The sequence below is a fragment of the Scomber japonicus genome, chromosome 7 (genome assembly GCF_027409825.1).
Source record: "Scomber japonicus isolate fScoJap1 chromosome 7, fScoJap1.pri, whole genome shotgun sequence".
NCBI lineage: Eukaryota > Metazoa > Chordata > Actinopteri > Scombriformes > Scombridae > Scomber > Scomber japonicus.
Genome location: NC_070584.1, coordinates 14,707,360 through 14,731,934, shown reverse-complemented (window position 1 = coordinate 14,731,934; position 24,575 = coordinate 14,707,360). Strand labels below are relative to the sequence as shown.

Here is a 24,575-nt window from a genome sequence, read left to right as displayed (position 1 = left end):
TCAGATGGGCTGTGGGCTTGGTAATTAGTCGTATTGCAAATGGTAAGCAGCTTGTGTTTTGTGTTGCGACTTCCTGTTCTGTGATGCCTCATATTGTATTTAGTGTTACGCCAGCTGAAGGGAGTGTGTTAGGGTGAATTCACAATATGAAACACTGCTGTCAGAATATTACATAAAAAGTTGTGACTATGATGAATCCATAACCTTGGTAGACATGAAGTGATACACTGTCATACATCTGGAATCATGCAGTCAAACCCCCCAAAAGCTTGTTGGTCATGTTGTCTGCATTTAAAAAAACAAAAACAGAATAGGTCCGACCTACAGTACTGGTGATATATACTATACTGGGCTTCAAAATGGCCAGAAAATGCATTAAAAAGGTAAAATTCTGAAATAATGTAATATTAAAGCCAGATTTGTATGCATTGTTCAACATAGATTATATCAGATGAATTATGAATTAATTAATATGTATTGTTCAAATTAGATTTTATTATATTTCTCGCTTAGGAGTCTGGAATTTCTGTCTCAGACCTGATTACTCAAAAAAGTTTTAGTGTCTGGTATTCTATTGTTTCTCTGATAAGATCTTGAACACTGACGTAAGCATCACGCCATTTGCAGCCCATTTGTTTCCCGGCAACCTTGCAGAAGATGAGGATACGTTGGACGTCAACAGGGAGGGACAGACTTCTTGTTTAGGAACCACATCTCAACATTGATGCTATCTCTTTTCAGATATTGTATTGTAGCACTGATTGCAGTGTGCTTGCATTAAGTGTGACAGTTTCCCGTAATGCTGAGTCAGGCTGATCACCCTGTCATGCAGTGCTGGTAGTTATGTTACAATGAATAATTCTATAATTCATATAATTAATCATAGATTTCTTGAATTCTAGCACATTAGTGTGGCATACTTATACTATAATACTTTATAGAAAATTACAGTTCTTTGGCTATTGCAAGATGATAGAATATATGTTTGATTTGGTTTTTTATTGCTTCCAAAAAAAATTTTTTTTCATTTGCTTGTCCACAAGAAGGTCAAAGGGGAGCAGCTATATTGTGTTTCAGTATTTTCAACCATGAATTGCATTTTAACAGAGATGCTTGATAATATGATGGACTATACTTCTCCATCATCATGGCACCATTATTCTATCTGAAACCATGAGTGTGTGTACATAATGTAATAATGACTGATAAAGTAAACAATGTGACCGTTTTTAATGTTATATCTTTGTGCCTGTCTGTCTCTCTGTGTCTGTCTGAGAGAGAGAGAGAGAGAGAGAGAGAGAGAGAGAGAGAGAGAGAGAGAGAGAGAGAGAGAGAGAGAGACCAGCAAAGTCAATTTTCGACAGCAACATAAAACCAAATCGTCACATTCAGATACAAATATAGAGATCTTCCTCCCCCACTGTACCAACTGCCCCATCAATACACCAGACCCTCTGAAACCACACAATGTTGTTCACCAGACAGTAGTAAGCATACTCTGGCCTGAGGTGAGCAGATAGACGGTCAGAGAGACACACACAGAGAGAGAGAGAGAGAGAGAGAGAGAGAGAGAGAGAGAGAGAGAGAGAGAGAGAGAGAGAGAGAGGGAAAGACTGTGTAAGCATTTTTTACTGCAATTTCAATTATATCCAATAAATAAAACTTAGATAAAGTGATATTTGTATATTATTACGTTATGGGCTCCAGTTGTTACATTTGTAAAGGATTTTTTTTAACCAGGCCAATAACGTAATAACCAGCCAATAATGTAATACAAAAGTTATTACGTTATTGGCATATTACATTAAAAAACGGGCACATTTATTATGTTATCGGCCATTATCATGTTATCGGTCGATTTTACATTATTGTCTTCTACAGTGTGCTTTTGGTGTGTCGCAGAAGCTGAAAAATAGTTGGTCTAGAAAGAACATGAGAAGCATGGTACACACCAACTACAATCAAAGTGCCTTTAGTGAATCACACAAATAGTACATGTACAGGCCACACAAAAACTATAGCAATGAGAGGCCCTGAATTACATTGCAGGATCTATTTTATACCAAAGTACCAAGTTTATACCACTGTACTTTGTTTTTATTATTAGTGTGGGGGGTAGGGGGTGGGGTGGGTTAATTGTATGTTTTAATGTTTCTCAAATTACATGTTTTTCTGTTTTATGTAAAGCACATTGAGTTACCATTGTGTATGAAATGCGCTATATAAATAAAACTGCCTTGCCAAAGAGATGGTCACACAAGAAAACTTATTTGGTAAGGTTTGATAAGGGAGGCTGTGTTCAGCTATGGCCATTAAAATAAACAAGAGGTTGAAATCTTCAAGGACAAGTTTTGACACATAATACAACCCTGACACTTACGATAATCTCCAAGCATATGATTAATACAATTATTTCCTGAACATATGTAAGAATCCTTTTTTTAGAGAAATCAGATCATAAAGTCAATCTTATCTATCACCCCAAAACTTCATAAAATAATTACATTTTTTTAGATTAGAGATTTTTCCCACAAACTTTTATCAGTTCAGTTGAAGTCACACAAAAATACTCTACTAATTAGGCCCTAACTGGAAAGTGTTTTCCAAGAAGACGGCTGAGTCTGACACCGTCCCTCTTGTACTGACCTCCCTGTTAGCACATAATAGAAAGGTTATCAGTTTACGGGAAACTGGCTCTGGATTTAGGATGTAAGGGAGGAAGAAATACCCATTTCTTTTTTTGAGGCTGGCTTGCTGATGAGGGTCAAGGTGAATGGAGGTCTCTTTGGTATGTCGACAGTAGCTAATTCTGTATATACTCAACAGGCAGAGTTGCATACCACTCTTCCGTTGAATGGTTTCTCTACAACTCACCATTTATATGATGAGTCACAAACAACACAAGATAGGGATGGCTCCACTGCTACAGTAATATGTAACTTTAAAAAAAAAAACAGTCTATCTCATGTGGGAAAATCCTGGTGAAAAGGATGTGGGGTCCATTAAGACGAATACTGGAATGTCACAGGAATAAAGGAAATACTTTGTGGCTGATAAGATAGATTTACAAAACCAAAGGGAAGACAAATCAATGTTCTATAATGACAGCAAATCATTCTCCACTTCAAAGTCATCTGAGCAGCTAAAAACACCATCAGGTTAAATTTTCAAAAAAAGAAAGTGAAAAGTCTTGAAAGCTGAAAATAAAAGTGAAAGGAAACTAACCAAAGGATTAGATCTTTTGTTTAAAAGAGCATATAATTATTACAGTATGACCAATTTCAGGCTATTTTATCACTCCTTCCACTCCACCTTCCTGTTTTTCATTCTATGCTGCATGATTGGGAGGCATTGGGGAATTTAGTAAAAACATTACGTTTATTGAGCATTACACAGGAATTTAAGAGTAAATGTGATATCATATCAAAGCCACTCTTTTTTTATTCTTCCTCCAAACTTTCCCTCAGAGTAACAGGATATGTTTGCGATATCAACTGATTCCCCATCTTCCTGTATGTACTTTACGCTTGGCACATGGCCTCCAGCTCTGAGGGAGTGAATCAACCTCTGGGTGAGAAGTTGTTGTAATTTTAAATGGATAATACTTATGTTTATACCTCATCTATTCAATTTTAGGTGACAGATAATAAATAATAATAAAATCTGCAAATATGTGTACATTTTTTTGTGCTGTCAAGAGAAAAAAGCAAGCAGTGAAATTCAGAATGGTTTTATTGAATTAAATACAAGTTGTACAGAAGGGTGACAGCATTAAATAGTGGTGTTCATACTGAAATGAATACAGTTCAGCAGATATTTGAAATGAGATGCAGGTCTACACTATTTTGTGTCATCACTGCAGGTGACCTCATAGTCACCAAAGGCACTCTTCAACTTCTCTACAGACACAGAATGGTCTGCTTTACCAAAGCCCTGAAAATAACAGAGAATGCAAAACACATTCACATATTAAAATACTATCCAGTAAAGCAAAGACTTAGTATGTAATCCATATTAAAACATTTGCAATCAAATGAACTCACAGTCGATTCTCCAAACACCCTTAGTTTTTTCCCTTGGCTGTTGTGCTCTATCTTCCCTCCACCAAGGCATTTGCACTCCATCCCCAAGGCTTCCATAGCTGGATTGACCTTCTCAAAAATATGATCTGAAAATATTTTTTTAATATGTCAATTAATGGAAAAAATACAATGTGGTTTCACTAGTTACACCAAAGGCAGATCACAGAAATCACACAATTTATAAAACGACTGTGGCATCATTTCATCTTCTAAAGCTGTTTGCCTACTTTTAAAGAAACTGCTGCTGGTCATATGGTGTGTGCACGCCCACCAGGATGTATGCACATTGCACATGTTTACAGGTTCCATTCTAAGAACAATGTAGGCTAATGGATCGATTCAGGCATGCTGTTGCTGTAATAATAATCATCTGTGGTGAGTGTTATATCGAGCTGAACTGACGCACTTGACGCTCAACAGCAAACTACTTTCATGAACTTACTGTGGTACTGTGCACTTTTTGTGCCCCGGACAATGTCTTTATGAACATCACCATCTTTCACTGTCACCCTGACCAGTATGTACTTAAAAGTTCCCTCTGGATCAATCTCCACATCTGGGATTTTAGCCAGGGCGTCTGCCATTGCGACTGTCGCTTTGCACAAAGCAGCAGAGACTCCACAACTGCTCAGACGTCTTCCGACGACAGACAACATGGTGCTTTCATGCTAATGCCTTATTTAGGCGAGGGCCTAATTCTATTTCCGGTCTTAAAGAGACATACACATTGTTGTTCAGGATATGGCAAGTTCGCACTGGCGACCCCACATGGCAAGCAGCAAGATAAGAAGTTTGACTTACAGCCAATGTTCCCAGTAACTAGACCACTTCATGGAAAAGGAAGAGATCAAGAATGCCACATTTTCTCTTCAGGGAGTTTTTCTTTTATCTTTAATTAGCACTTTCCTGTGACCAGAGAATATTTTCTTCTGATGTCCATCATGTGTCCATCATGTGTCCTTCAGCTTTTAATTAGGTGCCAAAACACTCAGAAGAAGAAGAGACAGTTGCAGTCCTCTCCTCATGAAGTGGTTTCCTGCTTTATCAAAGCAAACAAGACAGTGAAGTGATCATGTCCTCAAGTATTGTCTGTGCGTTGAATTGATGATGTATTCCTCTCATAATATTAGATACAAAGTGCAATAAAAAATCAGTTGGAGTGTTTCATTGTTACATACACACAAAGTAGGTTATAACAATAATAAACATAGTAATGTGGTTTACATAATATAATAAACATAAAGGGATTTTTATAATGTGTAGTCAGAAGCTGAACTCCAGAGAACTGCACAAAGCTAGATGAGCATCTGATAAGAATGTTTAAACAAAGGAGGGAGTGTTTTTCACTCTTGGACTCTGTTGTGTTAATTAAGGAGTTCATATCATTTTTGAGGGGAAAGGGTGGAGGTAAGAGGTGTCAAACAACAGTGGCTACTATCCAGTGCCTTGTGTCCGAAAGGAAGGAACTGTCGCCTGCAGGCAGTAAACCGGCGCCTATGCTCATATACCTCACGTTTCCTGTCCCTTGATGCTCATAAAAAAAGATACCAGTAACTGCCATTAAATTGTTGTTTTTGTTGGGTTTTTTTGTTTTGTTTTTTCATTTTCTCATCATGAGCACATTGTTTGACAGGACAAGTATGTTTCATTCTATAGATTTCCACTGGTAATCTTTGCATACTTCTGACCGAATGACTCGTCATGCACACTCATGAAGTCTAGACTCCATGAGAGTGCTGGTAAGTTAACACTTAGTCATATCTAGAAAGGTCAAATCCAATAAAAGAGAAAACTGTCTTATCAGCTCACAGGGTTTCACAGCTTCACAGTCAACTTTCACATTATACATGCATGTGTGCAGTGTGCTGTTCTGCCTTCTCCAGGAAACATTTTTTATGTTATGCAAGTTCTCTTATTTTGTTACACATGCACTAATATACCATCTTGTACACATGAATACATTAGCACAATTTGTAGGAAATTATTTCAATCCTTTACTTAATTAAAGAAAGGCACATATACAACAGTATTTGTTTACTTTTGTTGTTCTGTGCTTAATATTGTATTTTTTTTTTAATTTAAATTACTAGGACCTACGCCTGTCAAATGAAATGCAATATCTCTGTCTGAAATGTATAGAGTAAGTATAAAACAGCATTAAATAGAAATTAAGTGCCTCAAAATTTTACCTAACTTTCACTTTATACCAGCAGAGAAAACAAAGGAATATTTTGCTTCATAGTAATATACAAGGAGGCGGTTTTCCTCCGGGGGGACAGTAGAGGAGGGGGTAGGTGGGGAATTCCACAGAAATTTTTATCTTCCCGGAAAACTGGACTGAAACCTGGTCCTGCTGCCTGCTGCATAAAAGCAGGCAGCAGGACAGCACACAAACTCAGTAGCTCTTATCCTTTGGTGTGGTGAGACTGAAGACAAACTATAAAACTACACTCGGTTATAACACACCCAGCTTAAAATGGTGAGTATAGAGTTTTGTTCAGAGAAAATATCTTCATTATTTTCTTGTGGCCAGTGATGTATAGATTTACTTTAATTTATCTTCTATTGTTGTTTTATTCTTACAGGAGTTCTTCTTTGGAATACTTCAGACCTGTGGATCGAAGCGCTCTGCTTCATGGATCAGCTTGACCCTTCTTTACTCAGGTATGGAAATCAAATGGAACCATTACATCTCTTACCTTTTTTTTTAACTTAACAACCTAACATGTGTCTCTATTCTCCATCCTCAGTGCTGTGCATGTGGACTAGTGTAGAATGCTGGTCCTATTACTACTCTAACGACACCATGACTTGGCCACAAGCAAGAGACTGGTGCAGGGAGCACTACACAGACATGGTGGCCATCCAGAACCAGGAGGAGATTGGGCATCTCAACACGTGGCTGCCCAGGAAAGCTGGATACTACTGGATTGGAATCCGCAAAATCAATGATGTCTGGACCTGGGTAGGCACCAACAAGGCTCTGACACCAGAAGCAACCAACTGGGCACAAGGAGAACCAAACAACGGCAAAAGAAGACAGAGAGGGAGTTCTAGTGAGGACTGTGTGGAGATGTACATTAAAAGAGAAAAGGAGATGGGCAAATGGAATGATGAGAAATGTGAGAAGACTAAGACCGCTCTGTGCTACACAGGTGAGCAAACATTAAGATATAAGAGCTACCAATTTTAGCTGCTTTTGTTTTTGTATTCTTTCATTATCAGGAAAACTGTTTTTATAGCTTAGAGAAATATCATTATTCAATGTATGCCAAATAACAATAAGTCTTCTTTTCTCAGCTGCCTGTATGGATGATTCATGCATCCACGGAGAGTGTGTAGAAACCATCAACAGCCACAAGTGTGAGTGCTTTGAAGGATTTTACGGAGAGAGGTGCGAACAAGGTAAGAAAATACAATAATGGTATTCTTTTTAAAGTTTATACTAATTTAAGTCACTTACAGCCAGAGCCTCTTATCTAATTGTGTCTTGTTTTCTCTGTTGGCAGTTGTTAAATGTGATGAAAACGAGGTGACCGTCCCAAATAAAGGAAGTGTGAATTGCACCCATAAGTATGGAAACTTCTCCTATGACTCCCAGTGCAGCTATTCTTGCGAGGAAGGATACCAGCTGAGTATGTCCAGACCCCTGAAGTGCACTGCCTCCAAAACCTGGTCTGAGCAGCCTCCTACATGTAAATGTGAGTTTAGGTTTATTGCATTAATACCCACACAAAGGTGGCTGCAATTTCAAGTAATCACATTCAATGCATCTAAATGCTGTGATCACAATAAATAACCCTGGTTAATGTGTTTTTTCGTGGCTCTCCTGTCTGCAGTGGTTCAGTGTCCAAAGCTGTCCGATCTACAAAGTGGATCCATGAATTGCTCTGATCCTCTGGGCCCCCTCAGCTACCAGTCCACCTGTGTGTTTACCTGTGCTGAAGGCTATGCTCTTGTTGGTTCCTCATCTAACACTCTGCAATGTGAAGGGTCAGGACAGTGGAATGACTCGCTCCCGCTTTGTGTTCGTAAGTGCACATATTTCATCTTATGTACATTGCAGGATTTTATAGTCTCCTCATACTAGCAAAATGTTGTGTTTGCCTAGTATTATGCAGGAAAAGCTGCTTTTTAAAAAGCTGCTGCTGAGCTCTTGTGTTTCTTTTCTGGTGTGCAGCTGTCCGGTGCCCTGCTCTCCAGGATCCAGAGAATGGCCATATCAGCTGCTCAGACAACAAAGATATGAGGTACACCTATGGGTTCACCTGCAGCTTCAGCTGTGTGCCTGGCTATAAACTGGTGGGACCGAGCAAACTGACCTGCACATCAGCAGCTGAGTGGAATGAGGGAATGCCTCACTGTGAAGGTGAGGGTGTACTTCAAGTGTAATTCCATTACATTCTTTATGATTAGGAAACATTTTTTTGTTTTGTGGCTTTGTGATAAGTTCACAAATATAAGTGACTATTACAAATGAGACATTTTCGCATTTTTTTCTTTGTTAGCAATTACTTGTCAAAGTCCAGAGGGAGAAGCTCACCTGATACCCCGGTGCACCCATCCCGAACTGCGGCCAGACTCTACCTGCAGCTTCAGCTGTGAAGCAGGCTTTGAACTGCAAGGAGCGGACTCTATTAAATGTTCTGAGAATGGACAGTGGACCAAAGCCATACCTACCTGCAAAGGTAAGGTAGCATATCTTCACATAAATCTGTGCTTACAGCACTGCATACCATCTACAGAACCCAGTCTATTTGTACTATGTAATGACCCCTCATTCATCTTTTTTTGCAGCAATGGGATGTCCTGCTCCTGAGGTTCAACCAAGAGTGGGAGTCAGCTGCACCCCTTCTCTTTCATCACCTGTTTCTGCCAGGACCCCATATCCACTTGGTATAGTCTGCACCTTTAGCTGTGAGGAAGGCCATGAGCTACAAGGTGCACTCAGCATGGAGTGTGTACGTTCAGACCAGTGGACCTTCACACCACCAACCTGCATAGGTATATATGCAAACACGTTACCTGAACTATTCGTAACAGTCACTCAACTGGATGCTTAAAGGCTTTGAGGTTGTGGGCTACTGATGGTTAACATCAACATTTTGCTTTTTTTTCCCTACAGCCATAAGATGCCCCCTGCTTGAGTCTCCTGAAAACGGTCATGTCAACTGCTCAACCAGTGAGCCAGTATATAACTCTCAGTGCTCCTTCACATGCAATCAAGATTTCTCATTGGACGGACATGAGCTGCTGACATGTGATCGTCATGGCAACTGGACAGGAGACATACCGAACTGCCAAGGTATAACAAATAAATGAACAGATATCAAATTAGATTTAAACATAATACAAGATTAAAATACAGGTTTTAGTCTCAAAAGTAAATATTCACCTTCAATGATGTTTCCACAGCTCCTGCATCTCAGACTCCTGCCATTGCCTCTGGTCTGGCAGCAGGGGGAGGGGTTCTGACAGCTCTGTCTGCGGCTTTGTGGATCCTGAAACGACTGAAACAGAAAGCAACCAAGTTTGAGTTGAACAGGTAAGATAAGCTTTCAACTCTCTTAAATCATACATTTTCAAAAATAAGTTTGTCCAATGGCAGTGCTCATCTTATTGTGTCTTTTCTTACAGCAACTCCGACATAGAGGACCCTCCACAGGTTTACAAAAACAGCGTTGACAGTCTCATATAGAGCACATTCATATCCTCCAGCGGGCGACAAAGGAATTGACAAAAATCATTTAAACAAAACTGTATGTGAGTCATAGTAATGTTAACAACATCTATTATTTACATTAGAGACTTAAATGTTTAAATGGAAAAAGCCAATGTGTCAGAGTTATCAATTGTGAGATGTTTTTTCAGACCTTTGCATTTCATAGTTTGATTCAAGATTTCAAGACCAATCTATGATTTGATATGTAATGTTGGTATTTCCTCCCAAGGGGAGTCTTATATTGAACACATTGTTCTACATCTTTATGAACATGCTGGAAAGGTGGCTCTGTTCATGTTACTGTAAATGTTACATAACATTGTGCACTGCCATGTCAATGCTAAACTGTGAATAATTTTGAGATATTAATACCAGTATTTATGTACTATTTATTTAATAAGTGGTTATTGCATTTGAAATGTTTAATCCTCTCTCTGTAACAAAACTTCAAACCATTATTTGCTTTTGTTGAAATTCATTTTTATGCATCTGCCTGTATCATAACTAATATTATCTGTCTGTTCAAAAATATATTACATGTATATATTATACAATAATAAATATATATACTGGTATGCAGCAGTGTGTGTCACTATGATTCACCAGTACGAGGGTTCAGCCTTCTTTTCCACATACACCACCAACCTATTCCCACACTTAAAGTAATGTCATTCCCCCTGACTTTGCAGGACATTGTGTGTTTTTTCAGCAGTCCAGGAAGGACCTCTTTCAAATATGTCTCTCTCATCCCAATTACAGGGGTCAGAACAAGATAGTGAAAGGTATGCATGGGAGGAAGGGGTATATTACAAGAGTAATCTGTCTTTAAGACCATCATCATTGTTTGTTTCAGAGTCTTCTATGTCAGCATTTTCAAAGAGGCAGAAATAGATCTGATATCTTACATCATGAGCAAAGGCCATTATTTTTATTTATTTATTTAAAGGTTTAGAAATCAGGGACAATGCACATTAATAAAACATTTTAACAAAATATAAACATGCCAGAATTAGCCAAAAGGCTATTTTACATCTGCTGTCCCTGGACTGATGTTAAATAGTCACCCTAAAAGAATATAAAAAGATTTAGTTTCAGGCATACAAATAATACATTAAAAAATTAGAAGACTAAATCTGAATAAAAGTAACAGAAAAAAAAGAATACAAAAATCCATACATACACACACAAGCTAACAAAGACTCAGCTCAAACAACAGACAGTTGCTGACAGACAAAAACAAAAACAGCATTAAGCAGCAACACCAACATCAGCAAAACTGATTACACCAGACAAGCTAGCAGACCACAAGCAAGCAGGACATAGACAATAAAAACATTATAAAAAGCCATGCACAAAAAGCAACAACAGTACTAGACAATTAATAAACTGACAGACATGACGTATAGCAGCAGAAAGCACCGGCAGGCAGAGCAGCAAACGTGGAGGAATTTAAGCACTAAAATTTAATGTTGACAGCTTTGACCACTAATAAACCGATTTTTAAAGAAATTTTAAAAGCAGCATAATTTGAAAGATTTCTAATGTGATTGTGAATGGAGTTCCACTCACGAGCAGCCCTGATTGAAAATGCAGACTGACTAAAAGCACTTTTTCTAAATGGGACAACACAATCTCCTCTAGCTGCACTCCGTGTAGATGTTGATGCCATTTTTATAAACTGGCTCAATACAGGAGGAGCAAGTCCATGTATGATTTTGTATATAAGACAGGAGTGTGAATATTTAATCAGGTTTCCCAGTGTAACAACTTGTATTTCAATAAAATATGGCAATGATGATAGTTGTTGGATTTCCTGTCCAGTACTTTTAGAGGTGTTTTATATAGGGAAAGTAGAGGTTTAAGAGCAGTGTTGCTGGCATGAAACCAGGTTGTCAGACAATATGTTACGTGGGAGAAGATCATTGAGTGCATGTACATTAGTGCAGCCTTACTTGACATACAACTGCGGACATGTTTTACTAAAAAACATACACACTGTTTTAGAGACATTCAGCTGAAGGCTGAAGGCTTAGCTCTCTGTCTCTCAGTAAGTATTTAATGTAAATCATTTTAACTCAACATGTGAGGATGCAGAACAAAGCAAATACACCGAATAGGATACTGAGAGACTAGTCACAAGCCACAAGTGTTTATTCAGTACTTTAAAAACAAAGATGATTTCAAAAAACTAAATTGTTCTTAAGTGGGTAAATATAGAACATTTTAATTAGGTCAAACAATTATCCCTTTTTAAATTCGTTTTTGGGTAATAATTTCTTTAGCTTCAGGATGTAACCGTGACCCTGACTGTACTTTATTTATTTTTATCATGTATGACTCAAAAACCTGTCCTCGAGCCCACCTTTACCAGAAACATGGTACTTCCTAGGAAATCTGTTCAAGCTAATCTATCAACACCTGCATTCACTTTGTACAGTAAACATCCAGGTATTCTATGATTATGTTGTGCTGAATGGCATGACACAAATATAAAAGCCTGACACTGGTCCACGCTTGCAGCAAACTAACATGCACTTGCTGTGCCACAGTAGTGTAATGTTTTATGTTTTATATGATTAGAAAAACAAGGATTATAGATAAGTAGGCAGGTTCTTATTCATTTACTTTTAATAGTGGCATTTATATGCATTAGTATTTTGGCCTCTGATTATTTTTCTTTTGACAGACAGCAGGTGTTTGTAGATCAATCACTAAAAATGAAGTGGACACTAATCTTCCTCCTTGGTGAGTATTGGTATTAACAATATAGCAAAATGTATACTTTGCTGAGCTTTGATCCTTTGACAAGATGATCTGTCACATCTGATGATTATCACATTATGGGTAATCCTGAACTTTTGTTTCTTTCATATTTTCTTTTATGTGATACTAGTAGGCAAACAGAGGGAAATGGAATGATGAGCCATGCTCCAGTTTGAAATGCCCAGTATGTTACAAAGGTATTTAAAGCTGATTGTTTTTTAAAGATTGTTTCAAAACTGGGACAGATTGTTTTAATACTGCCCCTTTTCTTGACAGCCCAATGCAATGCAACTATATGTGGCAGAGGAAGATGCCAGGAGACCATAGAAAACATTACCTGCCTCTGTGATCCTGGGTTTGAGGGTGACAGGTGCCAAACAGGTAAGGAGAGAGGTCTTTGGAAATAATTCACCAACCACTACAGTGCGTAATGTTTATTTAAATAATAGATTCACATTTTTTCAAGCCTATCTAAAAACAATGCTTACAAGTCCATATAGTTTTGAGTACAGGTTTTTGGTTGTTGTAATAGTTAATCCCATTTATACTGATTGGTATATATAAGGTATACTCACCAGTTTAACCAATCTTCTGTTACCTGTCATCACAGGGATTGAGAAAACTACCTGAACTCCATAGGGCCCTGACTTTTCCTGGGGGAGAACATAATTGGTATCAGTATTGCAGCCTGGACCCAGCACATATCAGTCAGACTCACAGATGATCTGAGTCAAAGGAGGTGGGGGGGCTCTGTGACTCTTGGATGATGGTTGTTTCCAGTGTGGTGGAATGGGAGGGGCTCAACGATGAGGGAGGTTGAGGGGAGAAAAAATGGGATTTGGGCGGGGTGTGAGTTGGATTCCAACATTGACAAGGTCATTCATCCTTTCGGTGAAATCCAGAAGTGGGGAGTCCTGACTGAGTGGCGAGAATGAAAGCTGGATGGGGTCCTGGTGGGTGAAAGTTGGGAGTCTCCTGGTGGGGCTAGGGGAGACTCCACTTGTCGGATTGTTGGGGCTGGGGGAGACTCCACTTGTTGGGTTGTTGGGGCTCGGGGAGACTCCTCCTGTTGGGTTGTTGTGGCTGGGGGAGACTCCTCCTGTTGGGCTGTTGGGGCTGGGGGAGACTCCTTGTGTTGGAGTAAAGATGATGGCATTAAAGCCTCTCTCAGGGTGTGCTGAGTTTCATGGTCAGTCCTTATCTCAGGCGGTAGCAATTCTTCTCCAGAACGCTGTCCTATCTGTTGTTTTGGATTGTCTCGCCTCTTGTCCTTGGCAGGGACTGCTGGTGACTGACGCACAAAATAAAAAATGTTGTAGCTTAACAGCTGTACTCCTGACTTGTTAAGGCAAAATCCATCTGCCTTAAAGAGGTGTCTGCGTTCCCAAAAAATGATGAAATTGTCAATAAAATTCACCGATTGAGCGTCACACTTGTCTTTGAGCCATCTGTTGAGCATCATCAGCCTGCTGAATCTCTCATCTCCTCGCCGAACTGATTGTTGCTTGATAACATCAAGTGCTCCTGTGTGTATGACGAGAGATTTCACTGTCGGATGCTCAGCAGTGATTTCCAGAATTTTCTCTGCGATATCGAACACCATGTCATTGGTAAAACAGAGTACTTTGGTGTTTTTGTTGAAAAAGTGTTTTATCTTATTCACAGCTCCGTCACCCACTATCAGCGTCTGAGGCCCAGTGGTTAGCTCTTTCTGCAGCCTTTTAGTTTTTGATTTAGCCACATACCTTTCTCTGGTGCTGGAAGATGACCTTTCTTTTGGGGAGTCAGGGTCTTGTAAAAGCGGAGCAAATCTGTTCTCTAGTAGAATCCCTGTGTCTTGGGTCGGTTTGCTCTTACTTTTTGTTTTTGCCACAGTCCACGGCTGTTTTCTCCTTGGTACTGGGGTTGAAGAGACCCTCCTGTGCGATGGCAGTGCAGGCCACTCAGTTTCATCACGAGTCTCCGGGTGCTGGGTTCTGCCTGTTAACCGTCTTCCCATATCTAAGGAAAGCGATGATTTATTCATTGGCTTTGCACCAAGAGAGTTCCAGGGAGAACTACTGGTTGATTTACTGCCGTAACCACCAGCCTCCTGTTTCTTGGTGGTGCTAATTAGCTGTCTGTAAGCCTGCTCCTGTCCACTGATTTGGGTCATCAGTAGAGTGGTTTCATTCCCATATTGTCCATTTACCTCCACGTTGACTTCAAGTCGCTGAATTTTCGTCTCCAGTACTGCTATCTTCTGGAGAAGTTTGTGGTAATCATCCGTGGAAAAGGGAAGCATCTTGCTGCTAATTAGCTTAGCTTAGCTCCTCAATCCCAGTCACTATAGTGCAGGCTTGTGCTGCTGATAGGCCACACTCACTACGTAAAAGAGTTTAAATAATAGTGGTAGCCTTGAGATACTTTCATGAATTAAGCTCCCAGTGATATAGAAGTTTCCAGGACAGGATTTCAATGGAAAAAAGAAAGTAAAGCGGAGAGCAAAGAGCGAAGCGTCTCCACTCAAGCAAAGCAGGAAGTACTACTGAGGCAGGAAAGGGACACATGGGGGCTAAATTGGTAAAAGGGGAAGGTGTGTTGACTCCATTGGCAATGGTGGTGAGAATGCAACCAGATCATGACAAGCAGATTAGACAAAATGAAAAAATGACATGAATGCACATCAGGAAGATTACAGTGGCCTAAGGAAAGAACCTCTGAAGCCACCTGTAGTGATGAAATAGAAGCAAGCAAACACCTGACTGATAAACTGACACAGCTGCATTTACAAGAACGAAAGTACAAACCACTGCAATGGCACCACCAAGCCCAACAGGACCCCCACCACAGCCTCAGATGCAAGCTCCACAAACACCTGAACAAATAGCATCACCTGCTACACAGCCACCTGTCTATAGACATATGAACCAACCCAAACCCAGTGTGGAAGCTCATTATGGAGAATGGAGACAAAGAGGTAGACCATTACAAAGAGACGGTTCATATCAAAGAGGGCAAGGATGCGGACCAAATCAATATGACCGTTTCCAGGTCCAAAGAAGTCAGCGCAGAGGCCGACATGACACTGCAACATGTTGGGGGTGCGGAGAAAAGGGACACGTTCTAAGAAGCTGTCCCACTAATCCATGGATAGGCCCAGCCCAGGAGTGGCACTAGGGGTGCCCAGAGAAGCCTGACGTGGAGTACATGACACCAGGGGTTTCAATGCAACCACAAGAAGAGCCAACAATATCAGTAATGATACAAAATCAAGAACATTAATTTATGGTATAGATACAGGGGCAGCCTACTCCTGCATCGGAAATGCTGGCTCAAGACTCCCCCTGTCAGGATCATCTGGTAAGACTGTAGGCTTCTCTGGGAAAACACAAATAATACCCCTAACTCAACCTGTACCGATGTTCATCGCAGGAAAATCAATAACAGCGCCCCTGTTATATTGAAAAAATACCCCCGTTAACCTGTTGGGACGAGACATCTTATGCCCACTAAAAGCCAACATCATATGCAATAGAGTAAGTATAAAACAGCATTAAATAGAAATACTCAAGTGCCTCAAAATTTTACCTAACTTTCACTTTATTCCAGCAGAGAAAACAAATCAATATTTTGCTTCATAGTAATATACAAGGAGGCGGTTTTCCTCCGGGGGGACAGTAGAGGAGGGGGTAGGTGGGGAATTCCACAGAAATGTTTATCTTCCCGGAAAACTGAACCTGGTCCTGCTGCCTGCTGCATAAAAGCAGGCAGCAGGACAGCACACAAACTCAGTAGCTCTTATCCTTTGGTGTGGTGAGACTGAAGACAAACTATAAAACTACACTTGGTTATAACACAGCCAGTTTAAAATGGTGAGTATAGAGTTTTGTTCAGAGAAAATATCTTCATTATTTTCTTGTGGCCAGTGATGTATAGATTTACCTTAATTTATCTTCTATTGTTGTTTTATTCTTACAGGAGTTCTTCTTTGGAGTACTTCAGACCTGTGGATCGAAGCGCTCTGCTTCATGGATCAGCTTGACCCTTCTTTACTCAGGTATGGAAATCAAATGGAACCATTACATCTCTTACCTTTTTTTTTAACTTAAAAAAAAATCATCCTCACTGCCCCACCATCTAACATGTGTCTCTATCCTCCATCCTCAGTGCTGTGCATGTGGACTAGTGTAGAATGCTGGTCCTATTACTACTCTAACGACACCATGACTTGGTCACAAGCAAGAGAATGGTGCAGGGAGCACTACACAGACATGGTGGCCATCCAGAACCAGGAGGAGATTGGGCATCTCAACACGTGGCTGCCCAGGAAACCCACATATTACTGGATTGGAATCCGCAAAATCAATAATGTCTGGACCTGGGTAGGCACCAACAAGACTCTGACACCAGAAGCAACCAACTGGGCAATCGGAGAACCAAACAACAGCAAAAGAAGACAGAGAGGGAGTTCTAGTGAGGACTGTGTGGAGATGTACATTAAAAGAGAAAAGGAGACGGGCAAATGGAATGATGAGAGATGTGAGAAGTCTAAGACCGCTCTGTGCTACACAGGTGAGCAAACATTAAGATATAAGAGCTACCAATTTTAGCTGCTTTTGTTTTTGTATTCTTTCATTATCAGGAAACCATTTTTTATAGCTTAGAGAAATATCATTATTCAATGTATGCCAAATAACAATAAGTCTTCTTTTCTCAGCTGCCTGTATGGATGATTCATGCATCCACGGAGAGTGTGTAGAAACCATCAACAGCCACAAGTGTGAGTGCTTTGAAGGATTTTACGGAGAGAGGTGCGAACATGGTAAGAAAATACAATAATGGTATTCTTTTTAAAGTTTAAACTAATTTAAGTCACTTACAGCCAGAGCCTCTTATCTAATTGTGTCTTGTTTTCTCTGTTGGCAGTTGTTAAATGTGATGAAAACGAGGTGACCGTCCCAAATAAAGGAAGTGTGAATTGCACTCATAAGTATGGAAACTTGCTGAACTCTTGTGTTTCTTTTCTGATGTGCAGCTGTCCGGTGCCCTGCTCTCCAGGACCCAGAGAATGGCCATTTTAGCTGCTCAGACAACACAGATATGAGGTACACCTATGGGTTCACCTGCAGCTTCAGCTGTGTGTCTGGCTATACACTGGTGGGACCGAGCAAACTGACCTGCACGTCAGCAGCTGAGTGGAATGAGGGAATGCCTCGCTGTGAAGGTGAGAGTGTACTTCAAGTGTAATTCCATTACATTCTTTATGATTAGAAAAAAAATGTTTGTTTTGTGGCTTTGTGATAAGTTCACAAATATAAGTGACTATTACAAATGAGACATTTTCGCATTTTTTTCTTTGTTAGCAATTACTTGTCAAAATCCAGAGGGAGAAGCTCACCTGATACCCTAGTGCAGCCATCCCGAACTGCGGCCAGACTCTACCTGCAGCTTCAGCTGTGAAGCAGGCTTTGAACTGCAAGGAGCGGACTCTATTAAATGTTCTGAGAATGGACAGTGGACCAAAGCCATACCTACCTGCAAAGTGTAGTGTAAAATTTAGGTGATAATTACTAATAATGAAAAATGTTGTATCTGTTCAAAGGGTACTTGATTGTTGACCATCGTATACTAAAGATGATCAAATCTGAAGGCACTATGTTAAACGAAGAAGTATATGTGATTCTGCAACTACTAAGTGAATAAGTACTTTATGATTGAATAAGCATGAAAACCACAATATATGTGATTAAACCAGTCTGCACTTTTATTATCATTATTATTATTATTATTATTATTATTATTGAAAAAGAATGCAGTAAGAAAAGTAACTGGGCAATATTGAACTCGAAATGACCTGTGTTGGTTAAACGTACACCAAACAAGGGGAGGGGTTGAATCTTTTTGCAAGGGTCAGCAATATTGACAGTATAAAAACACATCCCAAAGTTTTATCTCTTTGTGTCATTTATACATAGATTATGTCTGTGTATTGTGATTCCGGGTTTTGCTGTTGAAAATAAAACTCTAACTGCATTCAGCTGGATGTCTCCTGGTGATTCCTGATTACATTTTTTTGGACTTCAACATTTTTTGAACAACGAGAAACTTAGTAATAATTTGAGACGACATTTTTTGGCACCCCAGATGGGACGCGTTGTGGCCGACAGATCATTTGACACAAAATGTAATGTTGAAAAAAGAAGACTGACCGCTAAAACCATCAAAACAAAAAAGGAGTTACGCAAAGCTGAATGCACCCGTCTGTGTTGTATGTTCGTATGTCCTTGTGTCCATGATTATTAACTGAATATATTACAAGTGGAACAGAGTGTGGATGGTTCTGAGTTTTGAGACAAAGTAAATATTGCATGTTGTATGGTGGCTTGTCGCTGGCCTTGTGTTTGAGGGGGAGGATTTGGCTGGCGATAAGAGAGAAAGAACTGAAGCAACACAGCAGTCATCTGTTATATAGAGCAGAAGTGCAAATATCTGTAAAGGGAAAACCATAAGTGCAGAGGGTAATCAGGAGGAGATAGTAATGTATCAGTATAAGTAAGGGACAATTATTGTCAGATAAAATTAGTTGCATGTTGTATGTTTGGCTTGTAAAATAATCATTTAAAGGTCGAGACTTAACTATCACTGCTATTTTAACATCAAAGCAATAGTGATTAAGACTGCAACCATTAGCTCTGTTACTGCTGACAAGCAGATAGAAATGTTTACTAGGTATGGCTATTGAACAAAGATAGTGCCAGTAACCACAGAAAGAATTACTAGGTATGGCTATTGAATAAATAATAGTGCCAGTAGCTATAAGCATGCAGAAATCGGCGCTGAAGTCAAGTTAAAACTAAGAAGAAGTGTGTGTGAATGAAGCCGTGAATTGACAGAGATTGGAGTGGTTTGAGTAGCCGAATCACCTCTTGTGGGGCCCTTGGGAGCAGCACCCTACTTCACATGTACAGACCCACTAAGGTCTGTACATGTGAAGTAGGGCTGTCAACAGATTTGATCAGGACCGATCTCATGATTATCAGGGGTTGATTCGCGAGCGTATATCACTTTGTGATTTGTTTGTTGAAAGTTTAAAACTCTTGGTATTCGTAGGAACACTTTGTACATAAACTACGTGTAAATCTGTGTATTTAAATTGTCTTGACTAATCTGCGTGTTTAAGCGGTTGTGTGACGGTATATGGACATAGATAATATCTTTTACCTGTCTCATTTTCTCGACTGCAGTCAAATCTCCTGTACAGAAACCTTTTTTCCTCTCTCCAAACACACGATACAAGGCTGTGTTTAGTGTTAACACACACACATACGTGTGCGCTCTACACGCACACACACACACACACGTCCACACTGACACACAAACATCCCCATTCACACCCATACACACGCACGCACGCGCACACAGTACACTCAAATTTGTTTTACACTCATACACACACACACATATACACACACACACACCATACACTCAGACTTGTTTATATGTCTTAAACAGACATTATTCCTTTAACAGTAAATATTCACACACTTCCCCCAGTCACACACACACACTTATACACACACACACACACACACACACACACACACACACCATACACTTAAACTTGTTTCATACACACTCACACACACATACATACATACACTCACACACACACACACACACACACACACACCACGCACTCGGACTTGTTGAATAGTAAATACTCACACATTTCTCTGACACACACACACACACACACACAAACTCATACATCATACACTCATACTCATTTATATGATTTTAAGGGACATCTTTTGTTTACTGTAAATAGCAATAAAGACACACATACACCAAACTTCAGTCACATACACATTCACCTGACTACATCATACCGACAACAGTATGTATAACACTAGTATGGAAGCAAGAGATAGTAGTGAAGATGAAGGTGTAATAAATGATAACAGTAAGGAAGTAATGATACCATGGGAGTAAGAACACATTTTTGGCTTGAACACACTTACATTGATGAGAGGGGAGCAGAACAATGGCAAACCGAACAAGTAGTCAGTCAAAAGCTGTGGCACCTGACCAAAATTGTTAACTTAGTAGAGATTGAGAGAGAATTTCCTGCAGTATCATGGACAAAAGTGTTACAGAGAATTTGGATTCCCCGAACATTAACACCAATATTAGAACAACTCTGTAATAATCCAATGTCTAAAATTATTATCCCATTGAGTCCTATTCTAGGAATTCCAGAAGGATTGACAATGAAGGGAAGAAACAGAGGGGCAGTAGATCCGTGGCTAGACATCACTGTCATCCCCAGAAAAGTAAAATGGGAAACAGGTAAATGTAGTAGCATTACCAAAACATTCACAGAAGACGACACTAAGGATGTAAAGTATAACCCCACACGAGAAAAGAGACTCAAACCAGGAGTCACTGCAGGCAAAATTGTTGTGTGGATCAGAACAAAAGAGGAAGGACAGTCAGAAGATTCTAGACAAGAGGATGAAGCAGGAAAGGGACACATGGGGGCTAAATTGGTAAAAGGGGAAGGTGTGTCGACTCCATTGGCAATGGTGGTAAGAATGCAACCAGATCATGACAAGCAGATTAGACTCTGCATGAAAAAATGGTATGAATGCACATCAGGAAGATTACAGTGGCCTAAGGAAAGAACCTCTGAAGCCACCTGTAGTGATGAAATAGAAGCAAGCAAACACCTGACTGATAAACTGACACAGCTGCATTTACAAGAACGAAAGTACAAACCACTGCAATGGCACCACCAAGCCCAACAGGACCCCCACCACAGCCTCAGACGCAAGCTCCACAAACACCTGAACAAATAGCGTCACCTGCTATACAGCCACCTGTCTATAGACATATGAACCAACCCAAACCCAGTGTGGAAGCTCATTATGAAGAACAATGGAGACAAAGAGGTAGACCATTACAAAGAGACGGTTCATATCAAAGAGGGCAATGATACGGACCAAATCAATATGACCGTTTCCAGGTCCAAAGAAGTCAGCGCAGAGGACGACATGACACTGCAACGTGTTGGGGGTGCGGAGAAAAGGGACACGTTCTAAGAAGCTGTCCCACTAATCCATGGATAGGCCCAGCCCAGGAGTGGCACTAGGGGTGCCCAGAGAAGCCTGACGTGGAGTACATGACACCAGGAAGTGTGAATTGCACCCATAAGTATGGAAACTTCTCCTATGACTCCCAGTGCAGCTATTCTTGCGAGGAAGGATACCAGCTGAGTATGTCCAGACCCCTGAAGTGCACTGCCTCCAAAACCTGGTCTGAGCAGCCTCCTACATGTAAATGTGAGTTTAGGTTTATTGCATTAATACCCACACAAAGGTGGCTGCAATTTCAAGTAATCACATTCAATGCATCTAAATGCTGTGATCACAATAAATAACCCTGGTTAATGTGTTTTTTCGTGGCTCTCTTGTCTGCAGTGGTTCAGTGTCCAAAGCTGTCCGATCTAGAAAGTGGATCCATGAATTGCTCTGATCCTCTGGGCCCCCTCAGCTACCAGTCCGCCTGTGTGTTTACCTGTGCTGAAGGCTATGCTCTTGTTGGTTCCTCATCTAACACTCTGCAATGTGAAGGGTCAGGGCAGTGGAATGACTCGCTCCCGCTTTGTGTTCGTAAGTGCACATATTTCATCTTATGTACATTGCAGGATTTTATAGCCTCCTCATACTAGCAAAATGTTGTGTTTGCCTAGTATTATGCAGGAAAAGCTGATTTTTAAAAAGCTGCTGATGACCTCTTGTGTTTCTTTTCTGGTGTGCAGCTGTCCGGTGCCCTGCTCTCCAGGACCCAGAGAATGGCCATATCAGCTGCTCAGACAACACAGATATGAGGTACACCTATGGGTTCACCTGCAGCTTCAGCTGTGTGCCTGGCTATAAACTGGTGGGACCGAGCAAACTGACCTGCACATCAGCAGCTGAGTGGAATGAGGGAATGCCTCGCTGTGAAGGTGAGAGTGTACTTCAAGTGTAATTCCACTACATTCTTTATGATTAGGAAAAAAATGTTTGTTTTCTGGCTTTGTGATAAGTTCACAAATATAAGTGACTATTACAAATGAGACATTTTCGCATGTTTTTCTTTGTTAGCAATTACTTGTCAAAATCCAGAGGGAGAAGCTCACCTGATACCCCGGTGCAGCCATCCCGAACTGCGGCCAGACTCTACCTGCAGCTTCAGCTGTGAAGCAGGCTTTGAACTGCAAGGAGCGGACTCTATTAAATGTTCTGAGAATGGACAGTGGACCAAAGCCATACCTACCTGCAAAGGTAAGGTAGCATATCTTCACATAAATCTGTGCTTACAGCACTGCATACCATCTACAGAACCCAGTCTATTTGTACTATGTAATGACCCCTCATTCATCTTTTTTTGCAGCAATGGGATGTCCTGCTCCTGAGGTTCAACCAAGAGTGGGAGTCAGCTGCACCCCTTCTCTTTTGTCACCTGTTTCTGCTGGGACCCCATATCCACTTGGTATAGTCTGCACCTTTAGCTGTGAGGAAGGCCATGAGCTACAAGGTGCACTCAGCATGGAGTGTGTACGTTCAGACCAGTGGACCTTCACACCACCAACCTGCATAGGTATATATGCAAACACGTTATCTGAACTATTCGTAACAGTCACTCAACTGGATGCTTAAAGGCTTTGAGGTTGTGGCCTACTGATGGTTAACATCAAAATGTTGCTGTTTTTTCCTACAGTCATAAGATGCCCCCTGCTTGAGTCTCCTGAAAACGGTCATGTCAACTGCTCAACCAGTGAGCCAGTATATAACTCTCAGTGCTCCTTCACATGCAATCAAGATTTCTCATTGGACGGACATGAGCTGCTGACATGTGATCGTCATGGCAACTGGACAGGAGACATACCGAACTGCCAAGGTATAACAAATAAATGAACAGATATCAAATTAGATTTAAACATAATACAAGATTAAAATACAGGTTTTAGTCTCAAAAGTAAATATTCACCTTCAATGATGTTTCCACAGCTCCTACATCTCAGACTCCTGCCATTGCCTCTGGTCTGGCAGCAGGGGGAGGGGTTCTGACAGCTCTGTCTGCGGCTTTGTGGATCCTGAAACGACTGAAACAGAAAGCAACCAAGTTTGAGTTGAACAGGTAAGATAAGCTTTCAACTCTCTTAAATCATACATTTTCAAAAATAAGTTTGTCCAATGGCAGTGCTCATCTTATTGTGTCTTTTCTTACAGCAACTCCGACATAGAGGACCCTCCGCAGGTTTACAAAAACAGCGTTGACAGTCTCATATAGAGCACATTCATATCCTCCAGCGGGCGACAAAGGAATTGACAAAAATCATTTAAACAAAACTGTATGTGAGTCATAGTAATTTTAACAACATCTATTATTTACATTAGAGACTTAAATGTTTAAATGGAAAAAGCCAATGTGTCAGAGTTATCAATTGTGAGATGTTTTTTCAGACCTTTGCATTTCATAGTTTGATTCAAGATTTCAAGACCAATCTATGATTTGATTTGTAATGTTGGTATTTCCTCCCAAGGGGAGTCTTATATTGAACACATTGTTCTACATCTTTATGAACATGCTGGAAAGGTGGCTCTGTTCATGTTACTGTAAATGTTACATAACATTGTGCACTGCCATGTCAATGTTAAACTGTGAATAATCTTGAGATATTAATACCAGTATTTATGTACTATTTATTTAATAAGTGGTTATTGCATTTGAAATGTTTAATCCTCTCTCTGTAACAAAACTTCAAACCATTATTTGCTTTTGTTGAAATTCATTTTTATGCATCTGCCTGTATCATAACTAATATTATCTGTCTGTTCAAAAATATATATCATGTATATATTATACAATAATAAATATCTATATATATATATACTGGTATGCAGCAGTGTGTAGTTGTTGTGTCACTATGATTCACCAGTACGAGGGTTCAGCCTTCTTTTCCACACACACCACCAACC

At 40.1% G+C, this 24,575-nt stretch overlaps 1 protein-coding gene and 1 pseudogene across 1 annotated transcript; one reads left to right on the top strand and one right to left on the bottom strand.

Moving 5' to 3' along the window:
* Positions 1-3,714: 3,714 nt before the first annotated feature.
* Positions 3,715-4,775, bottom strand: si:dkey-51e6.1 (uncharacterized protein LOC558617 homolog). Its single transcript, XM_053322278.1, has 3 exons — positions 4,525-4,775; positions 4,044-4,168; positions 3,715-3,933 (listed from the first exon to the last, which is right to left on the bottom strand). Exons 1-3 carry the CDS (start codon positions 4,736-4,738, stop codon positions 3,841-3,843), a joined length of 432 nt encoding a protein of 143 aa, XP_053178253.1. The 5' UTR covers positions 4,739-4,775; the 3' UTR covers positions 3,715-3,840.
* Positions 4,776-6,502: 1,727 nt separating this feature from the next.
* On the top strand, positions 6,503-23,948 carry LOC128362218 (uncharacterized; annotated as a pseudogene).
* The last annotated feature ends 627 nt before the right edge of the window (positions 23,949-24,575 follow it).

Excerpts from the sequence above, each read along its gene's own strand:
- si:dkey-51e6.1 (XM_053322278.1), bottom strand. The coding sequence starts at position 4,738 with ATGTTGTCTGTCGTCGGAAGACGTCTGAGCAGTTGTGGAGTCTCTGCT. Across the intron at positions 4,169-4,524 it reads AAAAAGTGCACAGTACCACA|ATCATATTTTTGAGAAGGTC; the intron begins GTAAGTTCATGA and ends AAATATTTTCAG. Across the intron at positions 3,934-4,043 it reads GGGTGTTTGGAGAATCGACT|GGCTTTGGTAAAGCAGACCA; the intron begins GTGAGTTCATTT and ends TGTTATTTTCAG.